Source organism: Sturnus vulgaris, chromosome 27, assembly GCF_052056855.1.
Source record: "Sturnus vulgaris isolate bStuVul1 chromosome 27, bStuVul1.hap1, whole genome shotgun sequence".
Classification (NCBI taxonomy): Eukaryota; Metazoa; Chordata; class Aves; order Passeriformes; family Sturnidae; genus Sturnus; species Sturnus vulgaris.
This window is the reverse complement of record NC_142269.1, coordinates 5,166,898-5,185,467: the sequence shown is the minus strand read 5'-3', so window position 1 is coordinate 5,185,467 and position 18,570 is coordinate 5,166,898. Positions and strand designations below refer to the sequence as shown.

The window sequence follows — 18,570 nt, the reverse complement described above, 5'->3', positions numbered from 1 at the left end:
CGGGGTCCCCAGGGAGAGGCATCCCCGGGTGGGCTCCGGGAGCAGTGGGATGGACCTCGGGTCCCGGCCAGCCCGCCTGCGCTCTGCGCCTGCCGGGCAGCGGCTTTCTCTGTCGGCGAGGGCCGGGAGGGACGTGCAAGGGCTCCGCAGCCACCGCCGCGCCGGGAGCAGCGCCCAGCGGATCCGATGTGCCGATGTCCCGCCCAGGACCGCCCGCTGCACCCGAACCCGGCATCTCCTGCGCTACCGGGAGCACCGAGCCCTCGGCTCCCGCGGTGTCCCACCCCAGTTCCGGGCCCGCTGTCACCGGCTGCGCTCTGCCTCCGGCTCTCACGGTGTCCCGCGTCCCCCAGGCTGCTTTCGGGCACCCCAAATCCCCGGGCAGCTCCCGAGGGCGAGCCCCGGGCCGTGCCCAGCCAGTCCCCTCCGTTCCCCTGGGGTTGTCACAGCCGGCGGCTGCCGCAGCGCCGGGAGAATTTGCCTCATCTTTCCCCTTCTCACGGCACTCGGCCGCTCCTCGGGAGCTGCCCGGGCAGGAGGTGCAGGACGGCATCGGGCAGGGCAGGGAGCAGCCAGCGCGAGTCTGCACAGGTACCTGGGGCTGCCTGAGCCGGGACCTTGCTTCTCCTGGCCCGTGTCCCATCGGTGCCCGGGACCACCGTCCTGCTCTCGCCCGTCCTTCTCTCGCCCAGCTCCGTGGGGCAGGTCCCAGGGTCATCGGCAGCCGAGAGCTGCTGGAGGGGGGCAGTGGGGTCCGGGGTCAATGGGAGCAGCGGGCGATGGGAGCTGCTCGGCACGTGTCTGAACAAGGTTCCCCCCGGGAGAGTGAATGTACGTGCAGGAGCTGGGCCAAAAGCAGACGCAGGGCTCTGGCAGCCCCGGCTGAGCTGACTCACGGGTCGGGCTCCCTCCCGGAGCCAGCGGCAGCGCGGCACCTCGGCACGGTGGGTCCCTGTCCTTCTCTGGGGAGCAAAGGGTCTGAGGGCCTGGGGAGCTGTTTCTTGGGCGGCACGGTGCAGGATTGTGCCCCGAGGTCTGGCGGTCCCGGTGCCTTGGGGCACAGGGCTGGGGAAGGCTGTGGGTGTGCTTTGGGGTCTGCATGGTGCCTCGTGCCGTCCCTGTATGCCGGGAGGAGCAGGGTGGCCTGGTCTGGGTGCTGTGCATGTGGCAGTGACCCTGAGCACGTGCCAGGAGAGAGGGTAGCAGTGCCCTGGCATGAACCTGCACCCGGGAAAGAGGGGCTGCTTGTGCCACAGCCCCACAGCGGTGGAGGTGGGAGCAGAGGTGGAGATGCAGCGGCTCCTGCCCTGCAGGGCAGAGGGGCAGCAGTGCCAGCGGTGGCTGCAGCCCGAGCCAGAGCCATCGGAGATGGCCAGAGAGCTGAGATATGCTGGATTTATGGCCCGTCTCGTGATGTGTTTATGGTTGGGATGGGGCAGCCGCAGATGCTGCCCAGCCCTGCCCTGCACGGCACGGCAGGTCCCTGCTCTGCATCCTGACGCCGACAGGGTGGAGGTTCACAAATGGACTTTGCTCTTCAAGGTGGAGCTTCCCGGGGCTCTCCCTGGCACCGCTGCCGTGTCTGCCCACTGCCAGGCAGCTCTACAGCTCCTTCCCTGTTCGCTCGACAGGCAGCGACCCAGCAGGAACCCCGTGGGGGTAGGATCCTGTCCGGTCCGGTCCTGTCCTGTCCGGCCCTGGCGCTGCTTTGGTGCTGAGCCCCCCGCGTCACAGCAGCCACCGCAGAGCAGGTACGCTGACCCCTTGCGTCTGCCTGTGCCCCATATTCGGGAGTGGAGCTGAGCTGGAGTCTGCTCCCACAGCTCTCCTGTGCCATCGGCAGGGAGCAGGGACACCTGAGCCCTGGCTATGCCGTCCAGCCCCCGGACTGGCAGATGTTGTCTCGAGGAAGGTGTTTGTCCTACAGCAGGATGCTGAGGGATATGGGGGTTCAGGATGTGTCCGTGGTCCCTAAAGCATCAGCTGAACAGCTCCTTTCCCCCAGGCAGGGGCCGGAGAAGTGACTCTGCCGCCCGCCAGCGCCGCTCCAGGGAGCCAAGGCAGACAGTTCACAGTTCCTCTTCCCATGGCAGCCAGGCCCCCACGTAACGCCAGCCAAACTGGACACCCCTGTCCCACGAGAGACCCTCCCCCGCCAGAGCCCACCCGTCTGCCAGCCTAGCCCAGACTCACTTGTCACTGCCTGTCCTGACACCAACCCAGAGTCCCACCGGTCAGACAGGGCCACACACCGCGATGCCGCGACCATCACAGGTGGGTAGAGCTGAGGGTGCCAGTGGATCCCCTGGGAGAACTGGGGTGAGGGGGGTGAGGGGCTGGGTCTACTTTGGGATGTTCCTTCTTCCTGTCCCCATTCTGTGTCCGGAGATGAACCATTGTCCCGGCATCCCACGCCCTCTGTCCCCAGTGCCGCTCGGCCGGGCAGAGCGTGGCCAGGAGATGGCAGCAGGACCCTGCCTGCAGAGAGCGGGGCGATGAAGGGGGAGCAGGACAGAGATGGGGAAGGGTCCCTGAGTGTCACCCTGCAGGTGGCACTCCCAATCCCTACACTAGTGGCTCTGGGGACAGACCCAGCTGGTGACACCAGCCCCAAACCTCTGGGGGACAGAGTGGGCTGAGGGGTGCAGGAGGTACTCACCTGCCACAGCCCCCTGTGCAGCCCACTCCCCCCATATACCCTCCACCCTGTGCTGACACCGTGTCCCTCTGTCCCCAGAGCTGTGCAGCGAGAATGTCCCCGAGGTGGAGATCATCAGCCTGCTGGGCGAGCAGCTGCCCCGCTACACGCTGCGGGCTGACACCGTGTTCAGCTACGACCACGGCGACTGGCTGCGAGCCCCCACCGGCCCCCCACAGCCCGTAGCCCCCCTGACCCCCCAGCAGATAGAGGAGACCCTGCAGTATTTCCGTGAGTTGGTGAGGGTGGTGGGCACAGGCCCAGTGTCTGCGCGGGGTCGCGACGACCACGACAGCCTGGGAGCTAATCGCTGCTAATGGGATTGACGGGCTGGATTTCCTCACCCAGAACATCCCGGGCTAATTCTGGGAGCAGCTGCTGCTGAGCCAGGCTGGATGCTGGGAGAGAGCCCCCATCATTTCCCGGGACCCCTGCATGTCCCTGCTCCCCTATGCTGTGCCGTGGCTCACGGGAGTGGGACACTGGTGGGGTTGGCAGAAGGTGTTACAGTGAATCCCGCGGTTGCTGCTTCCCCAAATGTGACAGCCTGGAGCAAGGCTCAGGGCCCCTGCTGCCAGCGAAGCCCCCAGGGCTGTGTGGATCCCAGGGGAAGATCCCTGCAGCCCCCATGGCCAGGCAGGGGCAATGCCCATGGCACTGTGACGTCTGCTCCTGGCATGAGGTCGGGGTTCAGCGGGGGGCACAGACGGATTATCTCCGCTTTGTTTCTGCCTCTGGCCTGTGCGTGGCGGGGACAGGATTAGAGCAAGGGGCTGGGGGATGGATGTGGGGCGGTGGGAGACAGATGGGGCTGAGGCCTCCATCCTCCTGCTCACGCCAGGCTGGTCTGGGGGTAAATCCTCACCATGCCTGTGCTTGCAGCCTTCCCCTTCTGGCTGCTCCCCTCTGTGTTCAGCAGGTGGTAGGGTGCACCCTCCACCATCAGCGCTGCTCCCTGCAGTGATAGTACAAGGGATTGAATCTCAAACCCTGTCTCTGTGCCATGGCATAGGGAGCATAAAGCACCACAGGATCCCAGCACCCCAGCCCTGTGCCATGGGGCCAGTGGTTCTCCTGCAGGTCACAGATTCCCAGGCCTCCAGTGCCACTGGCATGTGCTGGTGCAGAGGGGGCTGATGGCGTCATTCCTTCACTCAAACCTTTAAGCTGCCGTCAGAAATAGCCCCCTGTAATCTGCTTGCACAGGCACAGGGAACCTGCCCAGAGGAGTAAATCCTGGGGCAGGGGATTAGGAAGAAGCTGCCTGTCCATGCTGAGATGTATGCTTGAGTCCTTGGGGTCCCTGGACGGTGGGAGCCCAGTTGGTGGTGCCGGCTGTGTCCCAGACCTTACCAAGGGAAACACCAGTGCCAGGAGGAGGGAGAGGCTGGGACTGAGGGTACCTGCTCCAGCTCTCACTCCAGAGGGGACTGGTGGTTAGGGCAGGATGTAGTTGAGGTCAGGATGCCAGTGAGTAAGAGTCAAGCAGGAAAAGGTGCATGACGGTGAAGGGCAGCTTCACCTACATCCATTCACTGATTATTTGAGTGCCAACAAGGAAGGGCATTGGGGCAGGTGATGAGGTCAGAGCACACTGGCATTACCAGCAGCACGCCCATGCGGCCTGTGCTACGTGCCTGCCAGCTCCTCTATAATTCAGCATGCCATGATTTATTCAGTTTTCCTGCTTCTGTGCTGTTTCTGCACCAGTGTGGTTGTGGGGACAAGAGGATGCCTGCCAGGGAGTGTGGGGCACGGAGGGGGCCAGGCTCATGTCAGCCCATGCTTGGAGCCAGGGGTGTTGAACGGGGAGGTTGGAGTTGAATGGAAAAGCCCCTTTCCTGATCAGGGACATGGCAGGTCCCGGCACTGCAATGGGCACTGAAGGTGCAGGGTTTGTGATGTGGTTGATGATGGGGGGGTCCAGCCCTGGGGTGGCAGAGCAGGGCAGGCCAGAAGAACGTAGCCTGACCCTCAGGGGAACTCCAGCCCTGCCTGATCATGGCTTTGTGTGAAGGGCCCAAAATCTCTCCCTGTCCTTCCCAAGGGGCAGAAGCCGCTGTCTGTGCATGACCCATAGCGTCAACACTGCCGAGTTGCTGCTCAGGGACCCCCAGTGTCCCCTCAGCACTCATCACCACCCGTTGAGGCCCGTGTGCCCGGGTTCCCCGGGCTATGAGATGGGACAAGAGGTGGGACAACTGCACCAGCCCCCAGGGCTGAGCAGGATTGTCCTGGTGGGATGCCCAACAAGGAGCCCGGTCCTAGGATGCCTGATAGCGATTGTGTTCCCGAGGCGGCCGGAGAAAACGGGGGGAATGGGCACTCCCGGGAAGCCTCTGGCAAACCCCGACCCCCGCATCGCCCCCGTTCTTCTCCCGTCCGGCCCCGCCCCCGTCCCGGCCCCAGCCCTGGCCCCGCCGCCGGGGGATGCGCCGGGCAGGTGCGCAGGGACGGGGCGATCCTATAAATAGGGGCGGGAGCGGCCGCAGCGGCTCCGCTCAGCGTGGCGGGGCTGGGCACGGCTGGGTGGGCACAGCGGGCTGGGCGGCTGCGGTGGGCTCGGCACGATGGAGATCTGGAGCAGCCCCGCCGCCTATGATGAGTTGAACGGGAACGCGGAGCGCGGCGGCGGCGCGGACCCCATCGCCAGGGAGCTGGAGGAAGGTGAGGGCGGCCCGGGTGGTCCCGCCCCGGGGATGGGGATGCGGCTGCAGCACGGTTGGGTTCTCCCCAGGATTGGTCTGGAGCGCCGGGGGCCGGGGTCTCCCTGGGGCCGGGGCTGGTCCGGAGCGGTCAGGGCCGGGGTCTTCCCTCGGGAGGTGCAATCTGCTCCCCACCTGTGCGTTCCCTCAGTCTCGGTCTCCCTCGCCGCCCTCTGGCCCGGGGTTTCCGCCACCCGGTCCCTTGGGGACTCCCAGGGTCACCCCGACCCTAAGGAGATCTGTCCCCATGACGGGGAGAGGGGCCCTGCCAGGTCTGCGTGTGCCCCTGGGGAAGGGCGTCCGTCCTCCCGTGGGAATGGGGCCCTCCCCTCCCGCACTCCCCCGGATCGAGCCCGCAGATGGATGTTTACATGTTTGCCAGAGCTGCAGCCCCTGTCTCCCAGGGCCAGCCGCTCGCTCCAACCGTAACGATGCTCATGCTCTAATTATTCCTAATTAATGGCTCAAGGGCCTGACGAGGTGCAGTTGGGGACCCCCGCGGGGAAGCGGGTCCTGTCAGGGTGCAGAGAGGGGGGTGAGGCTGGGGCTGGCCCTTCTTCCCATGGATGTGTTTGGGGTAGGGGTACGTGCCCTCCGGGGCGTGCGGCAGCACCCGGGACAGTGAGGACTGGACGGGACCGGGGTGGCGAGTGGGGGCATTGCCATGACAACACACTCACCATTACACAACCCCAGCTGGGGAGGCCTAATGGGATTTGTGTGGCTGAGCTTCCCCGTTAACCCACTTCGTCTGCACGAGTGGGGGGTGGCTGTGGCTGGGGACGAGCGTGGGGGCCCTCAGCGTAGCCAGCGCTGCTCTGCCAGGAGAAACTGAGGCACATACCCTCGGGGCAGCAGAGCATCAGAAAGGGCATGGGGAATGCTGTGTGCTGAGGGCGGGGTGCGGGGTACGGGCAGGTCCCGGGCTGTGGGCAGGTCTGGGGTGCGGGCAGGGCTCGGGGCTTTGCGCCTGCTCCCGGCTCCTTCCGAGCGCACAGCTCCAGCGCCGCCCGCTGGGTGCGTGCCCGGCGCTGCCTGCAGTTGGCAGGATCCGTACCGGGGGGACCGAGGTCTCCATGCTTGCACCTCCTCTCCGTGCCAGAGACCCAGAGAGCGGCGGGGGGAGGCTGAGCTGTCGCTGGGGCCCGGCCTGACGCGGCGGTGTTGGCGTGGTGGGCAGCTGCCCGTTCCCGCAGCGTCCTGCCCGCAGCTGCCTCTGCTGCTGTGTGGGTTGTTGTGTTGTGCAGCTGGAGGGGCATCCCCTCCCCCAGAGAGAAACTAGGGCAGGGGGATCTGGGGGAGGGGGCTGGGGACAGATTGGAGGGGACGCCGCCTGTGAGCCCGGCTCGGCGCGGTGCCACCCACAGCTATTTATACTGGAGCTCCAGCCTGTTTTCTGCTGGAGATGTCACCTCCGATCCTGTCTCCGCTGCTGCCCTTCTCCGTCTCCCTTTTCTGCCTGTGAGTCCTGCAGTGGGGCTGGCACTGTGCCTGTGCTGAGGTCGTGGGGTCAGCGAGGGGATCACCCCAAGGTGCAGGCAGGACTGGGAGTGAGGTGTGACTCCCTCATTTCCCATGATGCTGTCACAGCTGTGGGGATCCCTGCCTGCCTCTGCCTGGCACTGCGTGAGGTGCCACCCAGCAGACCAAAGGTGCTCTTTGGAGACCAGCCGGGGGCAGCCTTGGGGGGACACTGCTGAGTACCTGGGGCAGTGCTCTCACAGTGTGGGTGTTCACCTTCTGGCCCTCTCCCCCAGTCCTGTGTGCTGAGCGGGTGGTGAGGATCACGAAGACCTACCACGATATTGATGCCGTCACCAACCTGCTGGATGAGGTATGTTGGAGATCCCACCTGTGTGTGGGCTGGTGGGACCCTGGGGACACAGCAGAAGGGATGATCCCAGCTGAGGCAGACCTGCCCCTTGCAGAAAGAGCGGGACCTGGAGTTAGCAGCACGCATTGGGCAGTCCCTGTTGAAGCAGAACCGGAGCCTGACTGAGCGCAATGAGCTCCTGGAGGAGCAGCTGGAGTTGGCCAAAGAGGAGGTAACAGCTCCTGGGTACAGGTCTGGGCCCTCTGTGTGCGCCTCCAGGGCACCTGTGGTCACCTGGGCCGTGTCCTGAAGCGCTTTGTCTGCCCAGATTGCACAGCTGCGCCATGAGGTCTCCATGCGGGATGACCTTCTCCACTTCTACACCACCACAACGGAGGAGAGTGAGCCCACCACCACCGCCTCCACACCGTGAGTGGGAGTCCCTGTCCTGCCACTCACCCGGGGCAGAACTGCTCCTGTGGGTCAGGCAGGAGCCATCACCATCCCTAGGGTAGCACTGACCACTCGCCCTTCCTTCCCTTGGTGGCCATGGGTCCAACCCCACAGAGCTCAGTTGCTGCAGATGCCTGGGAGCTGAGGGAATGGACAGGGATCTGAGCGGGCAGCCCTATCCTGCCTGCACTGCAGGTGCTCAGGCCATCCCTGCTGTCCCCAGGCTGCGCAGGAACGAGTCCTCGCTGTCCTTGCAGCAGTACTTCCAGTACGACACCTTGCAGCAGAAACTCAAGTGCCTGGAGGAGGAGAACCAGAAGCTCCGCATGGAGGTGAGCAGAGCCAGCTGGTGGATGCCCCTCAGTGCCCACCTATGCCCTGCTCTCTATGGGGGGACCCGAGATGCCCCCTCAGGGAGACAGGAGATCCTGCCTGTCATGCTCAGGCCCTCCAACCCTCTCCCCCAGGCCAGCAACATCGCCACTGAGACCCGTCAGTACGAGGACCAGGAGCAGCAGCTGATGATTGACTGCGTGGAGCAGTTTTGTACGTAGGGCTCGGGGGGGTCTGCAGGCACTGCCCAGCAGGGTGGGCTGGGGCTGGGGCCTTTCCCCGGCGTTGACAGACGGCCCTCCCGCAGCCGAAGCGAGCCAGCAGGTCGTTCACCTGTCGGAGCAGCTGGATCATAAGGAGGACGTGGTGGCACGGAAGGAGGAGGAGAACACCCAGCTCCGGGCGCAGAACGCGGACCTGCAGCAGAAGTGTCGCACGGTGAGGGTCCCCTGTCCGTGCCGGGGGGAGGGGGGTGCGGGCACAGCGCCCTGACCTTGGCCGCTCCTGCCCCCGCAGTACTGCTCCGAGCTGGAGGAGCTCCAGCAGCACCTGACCGCGGAGAAGGAGGCGAAGCAGCAGCTCCTGATGGAAGTGAGCCCCGGGGAAGCCGTGGGTGCCCGGCCTGGTGGGGGATCCTGCCCCGCTGCCCCCGGGGCCGTGCTCGAGCTGTGCCCGTGTCCTCGCAGCTGCGGGATCTGCAGGAGAAGTACGCGGAGTGCGGTGGGATGCTGCAGGAGGCCCAGGAGGAGGTGAAGAGCCTGCGGAGCCGCAGCCTGCCCAACAGCACCGTCAGCCGCTACAGCGCGGCCGCTCTCCTGCCCGTGGTGAGCGCGGGGGGCCGGGCACCAGGGTGGGGGTCCCTGCTCTCCCCTCTACTGACACTGCTGACCCGCGTCCCCAGGACTCGCTGGCGGCTGAGATCAAGGGGATGATGAGGAAGAGGACGGACAGCTCCTCCTCAGACTACAAGTGAGTGCTGCCATCGGTGGCTCGTGCTGTGCCATGGGACAGGGGTCCGGCTCACTCTGTCCTGCTTTCGGCCCACAGGAGCTACCAGCGCGTCTTCGAGACGGTGAAGGCCGTGAACCAGGCAGCTAAAGCCAAGTCTTGCTCTGAGTCTCCCCACCACGTTCCGGGCTCCAAGCAGTTGTCTGCTGCCCACTCTGAAGGGACCAGCACCCCCCAGACCAGCTGCTCCGGCTCGGAGGAGGCCCAGTGAGTGCTGAGATGGGGGGGAATGGGGCCAGGTGGGACGGTGGCTGCTCCTGCACAGGAGCTGGGGTGCCGGTGAACTGCTGGTGACAGGGACAGGGAGGGCAGGGTCTGGCTGGGGCCCGGCACAGTGCAGGACTGCAGCCCCGGGCCCCCTAACGCTGTGCAGGAGAGCCGAGGGGGCCAGCGAGGACTCGCGGGCAGTCCCGGGCCGGCGGGACCTGGAGGCGGCGGTGCAGCGGCTGTCGGTGCGGCAGCAGAGCCACGTCTCCGAGGAGCGCTCCTTCTTCGAGGCCGAACGGGAACGCAAGCTCTGGCGGCTGAGAGATGGGGCGAGCTCCAGTGGCTTCCTCACCCCCGAGAGCAGCATCGCCTCCACTGGGACCAACTACTCCGCAGGCTCGGAGCTCACTGCTGGCTCCGGCTTCTCCCTCGGCTCCCTCACCTACCTACCCGACAAACTGCAGATCGTGAAGCCGCTGGAAGGTGAGGGGCAGAGGGGGTGCAGAGCTGCAGGTGCTCCGAGGGTCCTACACCCCCACTTGAGTTCTCCCCGGCTGTGTCCCCCCAGGCTCTGTGACACTCCACCACTGGCAGCAGCTGGCACAGCCCAACCTGGGTGGGATCCTGGTGCCCCGTCCTGGGGTGCTCACCAAAGACTTCAAGCAGCTGGACGTAGACCTGGAGGAGGTGTACAGTCTCAATGACCTGGAGGAGGATGATGTGGACGCCAGCTCCTTCCAGCGGCTCCCTACCTCAACACCCGCCAAAGCCAAGGAGCGCCCCAGGGGTGAGCGCGGGGTCAGGGGACGGAGGGGACGCAGCCCCCGGGATGCCCCTGTCCTATCTAGGCTGCCCCTCGCCTCCCCCCGTGCTCTCCCCTCTCGCAGCAGCCTGTCCCTGCCACCCACCCGTCCCCACGGGGATGCTCCGCCTGCAGCAGCGCAAGGGCCGTTCCCAGGCGGCCGCCCCGGCGGGACGTGCCCTCGCCATCGCCCTGGCGAGCCCCTGCTGTGCCCCGGCTGCTTGGAAGGGGCAGGTCTGGGACGCACGGCATCTCCTGCTCCCACCTGTGCTGGCTGCCCGCTCTGACAGGCACCAGACACAGCTGCTGCTGGAGCTGTGCTCTGCGCTTGGAGCTTCCAGCCCAGCTTTGGCTGTCCCGCCTGCCCTCCGCCTATGTCCTGCCATCCTCCCCATTGACCCCTTGTCTCCTGTCCCTTCCAGTGTTCCTCTCTGTTAACAACCTCCCCCAGACCCCGTCTACCTTCACCATCACCACCTGCCACATCCTCCACCCCACCACTGCGATCACTACGGTGACATCCAGGTAAGGCGCGCGGCCCCCGCCACCCGCGCTGCCTGCACCGGCCCCGGCCCCGCTGTGCCCCCCGAGCTCTCTCCTCCTCCTCCTTCCCAATGCCTGGTTCCCTGCAGCGCCTCGTGCTTTGAGAGATGCCAGCACTAGAAATACCCCTAAATCTGGCTGCTGGGATGTCTTTGTACCCGGGGCTGGGACCAGCCCCCCTCCTCTGCACTGCAGCACCCTGATGGATGGAGAGCTTTCCTCGGGTGGGCTCACCCCGGGCACAAAGCGGCGAGTGCTCCTGACACTCTGGGGAACCGACACAGCTTTCCTCCCTCCACACTTGGGCAGCAGCCAGGAACTTTTCTCAGCTGGGTGCTGGGCTGTCCCTTCATTAATGAGCACCGGTGATTAGCCCTAATGAGCCCTCCCAAGGCTTGTTGGGGGTTGGTGCAAGCTTGGAGTTCACGGTTAGAAAAAACCCTGGTGTCTGGAAATTGCTTGTGGAGCAGTGACTATGTCCCAGTCTCTCCTGGCTGCTGAGGAACAGCCCCCAACACTCTTTGTGAGCTTCGGGTGCTTGAGCAGTTTGCAGCACCGGGGTCTCCTGAAGCCCAAGGCTCTTTACATGAAGGCGGACAGGGGGGTCCTGCTCTGCCTGCAGCCCTGCCTGGCCCCTTCAGCAGCATCCCCCAGGACAGGGCTCCCAGCTGATCCCCACTTCTGCTCTCTCTTCCCCTCCAGTCTGTATCATGCCGTCGTGCCTTCTTGTGGGCCCTTTGAGGGGCTGACCCTCAGCAGCCCCTCACCAGAACAGACTCCCCCCACACTGGCGCTTGGCCCTGGACCCCCGGGCACCCCCACGGGACTCTTCAGGCTCTTGCTGGGACGAGATTCCCACTTGGCACCAGGGACTGGATCACGGTGGGCCCCCTCACTCCACTCCCAGGACCCTCAGCATTCTGAGCCACAGCCCTCCCCTGTGCCCAGTCAAGGTGGGTCCCCACCCAGGAGCAACATCTTCAGCTGGAACCTGGTGGAGAAGTTGCAGCGCCTGGGGCTGGACAAGGTGGTGGCCAGAGGGGAGAAGTCCTGTGCTCAGCCAGGACCCAGAGGGGCCTGGGGCACCCAGAAGTGACACTGCTGTAGAGCCCCCAGGCTCAGGGTGAGACACTTCCTCTTCCTCACCCATCCATGGGGAAACAAAGACAGGACAAACTTCAGCCTCAGCTCCTGGTGCTGCCCCAGGTCCATCAGTGCTCCTGGCACCAGCATGGGGGGCTTTGCCCTGGCTGCAAGGACAGAACCTGGCACTGCTCCCCATGTATGGGGGTACAGAGGGTGCTGGCTGACCCTATCTCTTCTGGGGGAGTACGGACCCTTCACAGGAGCCAGTTTCTGGCAATAAAAACTGTTCCTGCTTCTGCTGAGCCTGTCTGCAGAGCGAGAGGCAGCGTGGCCCATTTGGGGCTGTCCAGATGCTGCAGCGAAGGGCAATGCTCAGTCTGGGCTCGGGTGTGTCCTGGGGCAACATGCTGGGGCCGGGGGGAGATCCCTGCACCCTGGGCTGGGCCCCTGGCCAGCACCTGCACTGGACTGGCTTTTAAAGGGAATGGTAGTTTAACTCTTTCCTGCCCACTGAATAGCAATAGTAGCAGCACCCACAGCTTGGGATGCTTTGGGGGGTGCATCTGTTGCTTCCCCCAAGCCGTGTTCCTCCCTCCAAGCTGTGCCCCATCCCCTGGAAAATAAATGTGAATTCACAGAGCAGCTCGTGTGTGCTGTGTCTGCTGCCATGTTCTGTGTTTGCTGCTGTGCACAGTTTGGTCTCTGCCCTTCGTGTCCCTCTGGGGCTGGGGGCAAGTCCCCTCTGCCCACCCTCCCAGGCTCTCCCCAGCACAGCCACGAGTGCCGAGGCCGTAGTGCCAGAGTTTTATTGTGGGAAAGGACATGCACTGAGTGTGTGGCCAGTCCAGCCCAGCAGCTACACAGCACCAGCCTCGTCCTCAGCACTGCGGCGGCCGAAGTCCATCCAGTCGGGGTAGTAGTGGTCATGCAAAGCCTCCATCCCCTCGTCCTCATGCACAAAGGCCTTGTGCTTGTTCAGCTCTGCCAGGGCAAGGGCAGCAGTTAGAGCTGGCACAGGGGCCAGGCTGTGCCCCCTGAGGGCTGCCCACCCTGAGCTCCCAGTACCTGTGAGGATGTGGGGCAGGAACTGGGACAAGAGGTGCTGCTGCTCCTGGGACAGGTACTCGGGCCAGTCCCGCCGGACCAGGCTGGGGGGGTGCTGCTGGGGGTCCCCCATGGCCCCTGGTGCTGCTGGCCGGGACAGGCAGGCGGCCACTGTGAGGGTGAGGATGAGGCCGAGGCACAGCATCACCTTCATGGCTGTGGAGAGACTCAACAGGGGTGGGCAAGTGGGGGAGCTGCAGCCCAAAAACTGGGAACGCTCATTCTGTGGTGAGAGTGGCCTGGGCACTCAGCCCCAGGCCATGGCCAGTTCACAGTCTCTTCTGTCCCTCCCTTTGGGTCCCCAAGTCCCCTCCATCCCTTCCACCTTCTCCCCAAGTCTTCTCCACCCCCCTCTGCTGGCTGGTTCCCAATTCCCCTAGAATCAGAGTCAAGGCAAAGGGATCCATAAGGATCAAGTCCCATTCCTCGCTCCTTGTAAGGATGCTGAAAACTAAAGCACATGACTAACAGCATTATCCAGCTCCTCCTTGAACTCAAACTGCTGAGGAGCTGGGTTCTTATCCCCAGGGCATGGCCAGGCCCCAGATCCCCTCTGTTCCTCTTAGTGGATCTCTGAGTTGCTTTGTCCCTCCCATCTGCTCCTCAACTTTTCTCCATCTCTCTCTCCCAGCTGGTCCCCAAGTCACCTGTGGACAGTGCCAGAGCCCTGTGAGACTCACCTGTGGGTTCTGAGGCTCAGCAGGGTGTCCCAGTGGGTGTCCTGGTGGGTGTCCTGGTGGGTCTCAGTGGATATCTCTCTCCAAGATCGCCCCAGCTCAGTCCCTCTTTTAAAGGCGCTGCCGGGGTTGCCACACCCCAAGGTGGCTCCACACGCATCCACCCGCCCCCGGGGGGGCCCTCGGGCATCTGTGCGCGCTCACAGACACACAGAGACACACCCAGACACACAGACACACAGAGACAGCCAGAGGCACACAGCTCGACAGCCACATCCATACATACACACAGACACATATGTGTGCACACGTGTCCATACACATTCCCAGCTGCACATGCACACAGGTGTGTTCATGGCTGGCTCTGTATGGACACACCTGAACACAAATCCAGGTGCAGCTACCAGGGCACTGTGCCTTGGCTGTACATTTGTACAGAACACTGGAGCTCTGTGTGCAGCTGAACATGCTCATGCATTATTATATGATAGCAACTATACAGTATTATACAGTATAATACACTGCAATGATATGTGTATATATATAAATACATATATAAATAATACAGTATGATATATAAGATTTTATACACTATAAAATATAGATATATACAATGCGTACTTCTCTAATAGATAACATAGCTTATGCATCTATGCAAATACATCGGGTATTCATATGTACACATGGGCACAGACTCACAGCTATAGGCATGGACACACACATGCATGTGTGTGTGTGTTTATATGGACGATGATTACATGAGGTAATTGTATGTCATGGAGTGATGGAGGGTGTGTGCAGGGGGATGGATGCATAAGGAATACCATGACGTATCTCTCTCTATATATGTATCCACATATATGTGCACATATATGAGTGGATACATATATGTACATATGTATATATAGAAACACAGATATATGTATACATATATATGAATGCTTACATAAATATACACATGTATATGTTTATATGTACTTGTCTATATATAAATGTATATACATATCTATATCTATATATATATCGATATATATATATACACACACAAATGTTGGACTCCATGATTTTAGATTTTTGGAGGTCTTCCCTATCCTAAATGATTCTGGGATTATATATATATATATATATATATATATATATATATATATATAATACATATATATATATATATGTAGACATTTCTCACCCAGGTGTGTGCACACCTTTAAAACGCGTTGTGCCAGGGCTCCCAAGGGCTCTGTGCCCTGGGGTTGGGGGCAGGGCAGACCTGGGGGGCTGCCTGTGAGTGTGTGTGGGGCCCCTCTAGGACACAGGCCTGAAGCAGCCCACTCTGCAGCTCTGGATCTTTCCCTGCACCCCGAAAACCTTTGGGGTGCTGTGGAAGGATGGGCCCCGCTGTCAGAGCTCCCTGAAGATTCTTGTCTGTCACCACCCACCCCCCACTGGGTATTGATGGTTCCTGCTGCCTGTATTGACCCTCCATCAGTGTATGTGTAAAGACCATTTGTCTCCCTCCTTCAATAAACCCTGTGAAAGCCATCCTGGGCTGGGGCACGTCACTGTCCCGTATCCCTGTGCTCCCAATGAGCCGTGTCTGTGCTCCTCAAACACCCCCAAAACAAATGAGTTTTGGATGGTCAGAAGGCAGCGGTGCCCAGCACGCTGCGGCCATCGATTGCTCGCTCCACCGAGCACGTTGCACAAGGAACAAACAAATTGTTTTCCAATTTCTGGCTTTTAATGACTCAATCTGGACCAAATGAGCCGTCAGGGTGATGGGGACACAGCGGCCACTCCCTCCAGGGCCACGGGCTCAGCATCACCTTGACGCAGGTTTGTTACCGAGCCTGCGTGCTCATGGGCTGCATCCTTCTCCAGGTGGACAAAGCTGGAGGATGGACCAAACACTTCTCACCCCTACCTGGCTGGGGCTAGCTGTCCTGGCAGTGGCCAAATCTGTGGGCAGCCTGGCAAGTCCAGCAGGAAGAAATCCAGGCTGGACATGCTCTGATGCACAAGGGGCACGGGAATCCTTGGTGCAGAGCAGAGATTGGGTTGTGCCAGGTTATGGGCACAAACGCACACTCTGGTGTGAATGCTGGCCTTGGCACTGTCAGCTCCTGCTCTCAATGTGCAGAGTTGGTCACCTGTCTGCCAGGTGTGGGGAAGGCTGGACCTCACTTACAGGTACAGTCAGGGCAGGAAGACACTGTGAAGGACAGGCAGGGCTGGAGGTCACTCTGAGGCACAGGCAGGGCTGGAGGTCACTCCAAGGGATGGGCAGGGCTGGAGGTTGCTCTGAGGCACAGGCAGGGCTGGAGGTCACTGTCTCCTTGGTGCACTCACATCTGCTTTGCGTAATTGCAGCAATTTGGTTTCCAAGAGCAAAGTCTCCCGGGAAAGTGGCAGTGAACTCAGTGCTCCTGAGCAGCACGTCAGAGATGGGGGTCAGTGTGGCAGTGGATGAAGAGCTGGCACCTGCTCTGGTGACCTGCCAGGAGCACGAGCAGGTGACCAGGCTGGGAGCAGCCTCCCAGGACACCCCAGCCCTCCCTGCTGCAGGACAGATGGGCTGGGGGCAATGGGAGGGAAAGCCAGGGATTTCCTGTGCACTCTCAGGCATTTCAGCGCATTTCACACTGCTCTTGGGTCTGCCAGTCGCCAGAACCATTGCTACCTTCAACCAGTGCATTTTACTGAGATTTCATTCTTGGCTGCTGCGCTTGAGCTCAGAAAATAAAGAGAGCACTCAGCCCCTGACCTGTGGCAGAGCCTGACCCGGGCGGCAGCGCCTGCCCCTTCTCTCCAGAGCACTTTTCGGGAAGTAGAAGAGTTGACCCTGCCCACGGGACTTACAGGAACACAGCGAGCACAGGAGTGGGTTCGAGGGTTATGCAGCCCGGGCAGGCAATGACTCAGCACCCACCCACTCCTCCTTTTCCTCAGCTCCCAGCAGGAGCAGCAGAGACTGCACAAAGGGCACTTCCTCTTCCTACGGTGGGCCAGAGTAGGGGCCAACCCCCAGGCCCCCAAGGAGCCCCCAGGGCAGGGAATCCCACCAGGCCCCTGAGCACGGAGGCTGTACCAGTGCTGGTAAGAGGAGAAGGTGCTTTGGCCCCTGGGAGCGATGGAACCCACCACGCACGGGCTTTTGGAAACCGGTTTTATTTAAATAACTTTAAATACATTACAATAAAACATTAGAAATGAAACCAAAGCCGTGTTACTGCACATGGTGTGAGGCAGCAGCGCTACTGCCGCAAGGCTCTGCAGCTCCAGCTACAGGGATACTCCTTGTTAGTCCAACACCGAGCCCTTGTCACAAGTTTAACCCATGGGACAGCTTGGCACCTCAGGGCTCGCAGGTACCGGCACCTGAACTGCAGCCATCGGCCTCCAGGTCACTCTTCTGTCACTCCTTCAAGCCAGGCTTCCCCAAATCCCTGTGCCTCCAGCACTGCCCAGAGGGACGGTGCCATGTCCCGGTGCCACGGCACGGGGCCGTGCACCAGGCAGGACACGATCCCCTCTGTCAGGATGGAAGCGCAGCTGGACCGAGGAGCCATCAGGACAGGCCGAGTCTCTGGGCTTAGCTGGGAACAGCTGGAACTTTTGGCTTCAGGCTGGATGGTGCCACTGCCTGCGTTACCTCTGGGAAATGAGGGACAGCCAGACGAGATAGCATGGGCTCGTGTCAGTTTATTACATCACCAATTACAACAGTCCAGACTCAACAGTGGACCCAAGATTGTTACATTACACAAACCGGCTGGTTTTAAACTTATGACAAGGGGCAGGTGGGAATTTCATGGTAAGGATATCTTCTTGCATAAAGCTCCAGTGGCCCACAGGCACTTAAAACCCATGGACTTTCAGCTGGTCGTCTTTAGCCAGTCCAATCTGCAAGACAGAAAATGAATTCACAGCATGGGGTGATGCCTCTGTGCATCCAAACGCTGCCCACACACAAGGACCTGTGTGTATTTAACAAACTCGCGTTTATCTTAGTGAGCAGCAGGCTGAAGGTGTCCTACCTCCACGAGGAACTGGCAGATGTTCTTGCGCTGGTCACCCTGCAACTGAATCACTTCTCCATACTCGGGGTGCTCAATTACAGTACCATTGCAGGCAAATTTCTGCAGCGAAGACACAAAAACTCCCTTAGCACGACACCAACATCCCTGCCGGGTGTGGCTGCTGCCCCCACGAGCCCCGAAGCCCCACCTTCTTGAAGGCCTTCACCAGTTTCTTTTTATCGTAGTCATCCGCGATGCCCTGGACTGTGGTGAGGGTCTTCCTGCCGTTGCGCTGCTGGATCCTTATATGGATGTAGTCCTCAGTGCCGGCCGGGAGCAGGTCATCACCCTTACTTGCATCCGCAAAGGGGTCTGCGGGGAGCGCCGGTCAGACCCCGCCCCGCCCCGGCCCCATTGGCCGCCGCGCCCGCCCGTCACCCCCGGGCCCCGCCCCCGCGCGCCCGCCGGTCACCCGCACATCCCGCCCCCGCCCTCACGCCATTGGCCGCCGCGCCTGCCCGTCACGGTAGGGCCCCGCCCCCACCCCCCCGCGGCTGACGCAACCGGGCCCGGAATAGCAACTGCGCCACGGGGCGGGGCCAGGGCGGGGCCCGCGCGTTCCCCCGGCCCCAGCGCACAAAGGGCCTCACCGAAGGGCTGGAGGTTCTGGATAGCGGACATACGATACGCTTCCCTTCCCTCGGCGGAGGCGGCGGCGGCGGCGACGGGGGCGGCTCTGGCGGCGGGAGCGGCTCTGGGCGGAGGATGCTCTCGCGGCGGCGGCTCGAGGCGCTGTCAGGGGGGCGGGACTGCCGCCGACCGCTTATATACCAGCCCTGCGTGACGTCATCACGCACGGCCAACGAGGGCGATGATTGGCCGTCGCGCGGGGCGTCAGGGCGCATCGGGCGAACGCGGCCGCGCCCCGGCTGGCGCGGGGGGAGCGGGGCGCATGCGCGGAAGAGGGGCCCGGCAGCGCGCGGGGCGGCGCGTGCGCAGTGCGGGGCCGGGACCCCCGGGACCCCCGGGATCCCCGTTCCCCCTCTGGGTCGCCTCCGGCGCCTCCGAGACCCCCCTGGACCCCCAAAATCCCCCTGGGACACCCACCCTCCTCCCCGAGATCCA

The 18,570-nt window shown here is 62.3% G+C and overlaps 3 protein-coding genes across 5 annotated transcripts; 1 reads left to right on the top strand and 2 right to left on the bottom strand.

The window, feature by feature from the left end:
* Positions 1-5,197: 5,197 nt before the first annotated feature.
* HAP1 (huntingtin associated protein 1) lies at positions 5,198-12,290 on the top strand. 3 transcript variants are annotated; one of them, XM_014885467.2, is made up of 15 exons: positions 5,225-5,365; positions 7,161-7,237; positions 7,332-7,448; positions 7,545-7,645; positions 7,893-8,001; positions 8,137-8,215; positions 8,310-8,440; positions 8,519-8,593; positions 8,689-8,826; positions 8,904-8,971; positions 9,050-9,217; positions 9,384-9,700; positions 9,786-10,004; positions 10,442-10,544; positions 11,265-12,290. In XM_014885467.2, the coding sequence occupies exons 1-15, from the start codon at positions 5,269-5,271 to the stop codon at positions 11,656-11,658; spliced, it is 2,193 nt and encodes a 730-aa protein (XP_014740953.2). In that variant the 5' UTR covers positions 5,225-5,268; the 3' UTR covers positions 11,659-12,290. The 3 variants fall into 3 exon arrangements, with proteins under 3 accessions (XP_088035885.1, XP_088035883.1, XP_014740953.2); XM_088179757.1 differs by having other exon boundaries at positions 5,224-5,365; positions 7,893-8,215; XM_088179759.1 differs by lacking the exon at positions 10,442-10,544 and having other exon boundaries at positions 5,198-5,365; positions 7,893-8,215; positions 11,265-11,444.
* A 106-nt stretch (positions 12,291-12,396) lies between these two features.
* LOC106858613 (gastrin/cholecystokinin-like peptide) lies at positions 12,397-14,464 on the bottom strand. Its single transcript, XM_014885378.2, has 3 exons — positions 13,433-14,464; positions 12,714-12,908; positions 12,397-12,629 (listed from the first exon to the last, which is right to left on the bottom strand). Exons 2-3 carry the CDS (start codon positions 12,904-12,906, stop codon positions 12,505-12,507), a joined length of 318 nt encoding a protein of 105 aa, XP_014740864.2. The 5' UTR covers positions 12,907-12,908; positions 13,433-14,464; the 3' UTR covers positions 12,397-12,504.
* A 2,114-nt stretch (positions 14,465-16,578) lies between these two features.
* On the bottom strand, positions 16,579-18,324 carry EIF1 (eukaryotic translation initiation factor 1). Its single transcript, XM_014885528.2, has 4 exons — positions 18,096-18,324; positions 17,654-17,817; positions 17,464-17,565; positions 16,579-17,329 (listed from the first exon to the last, which is right to left on the bottom strand). The coding sequence occupies exons 1-4, from the start codon at positions 18,124-18,126 to the stop codon at positions 17,285-17,287; spliced, it is 342 nt and encodes a 113-aa protein (XP_014741014.1). The 5' UTR covers positions 18,127-18,324; the 3' UTR covers positions 16,579-17,284.
* Between the last annotated feature and the right edge of the window lie 246 nt (positions 18,325-18,570).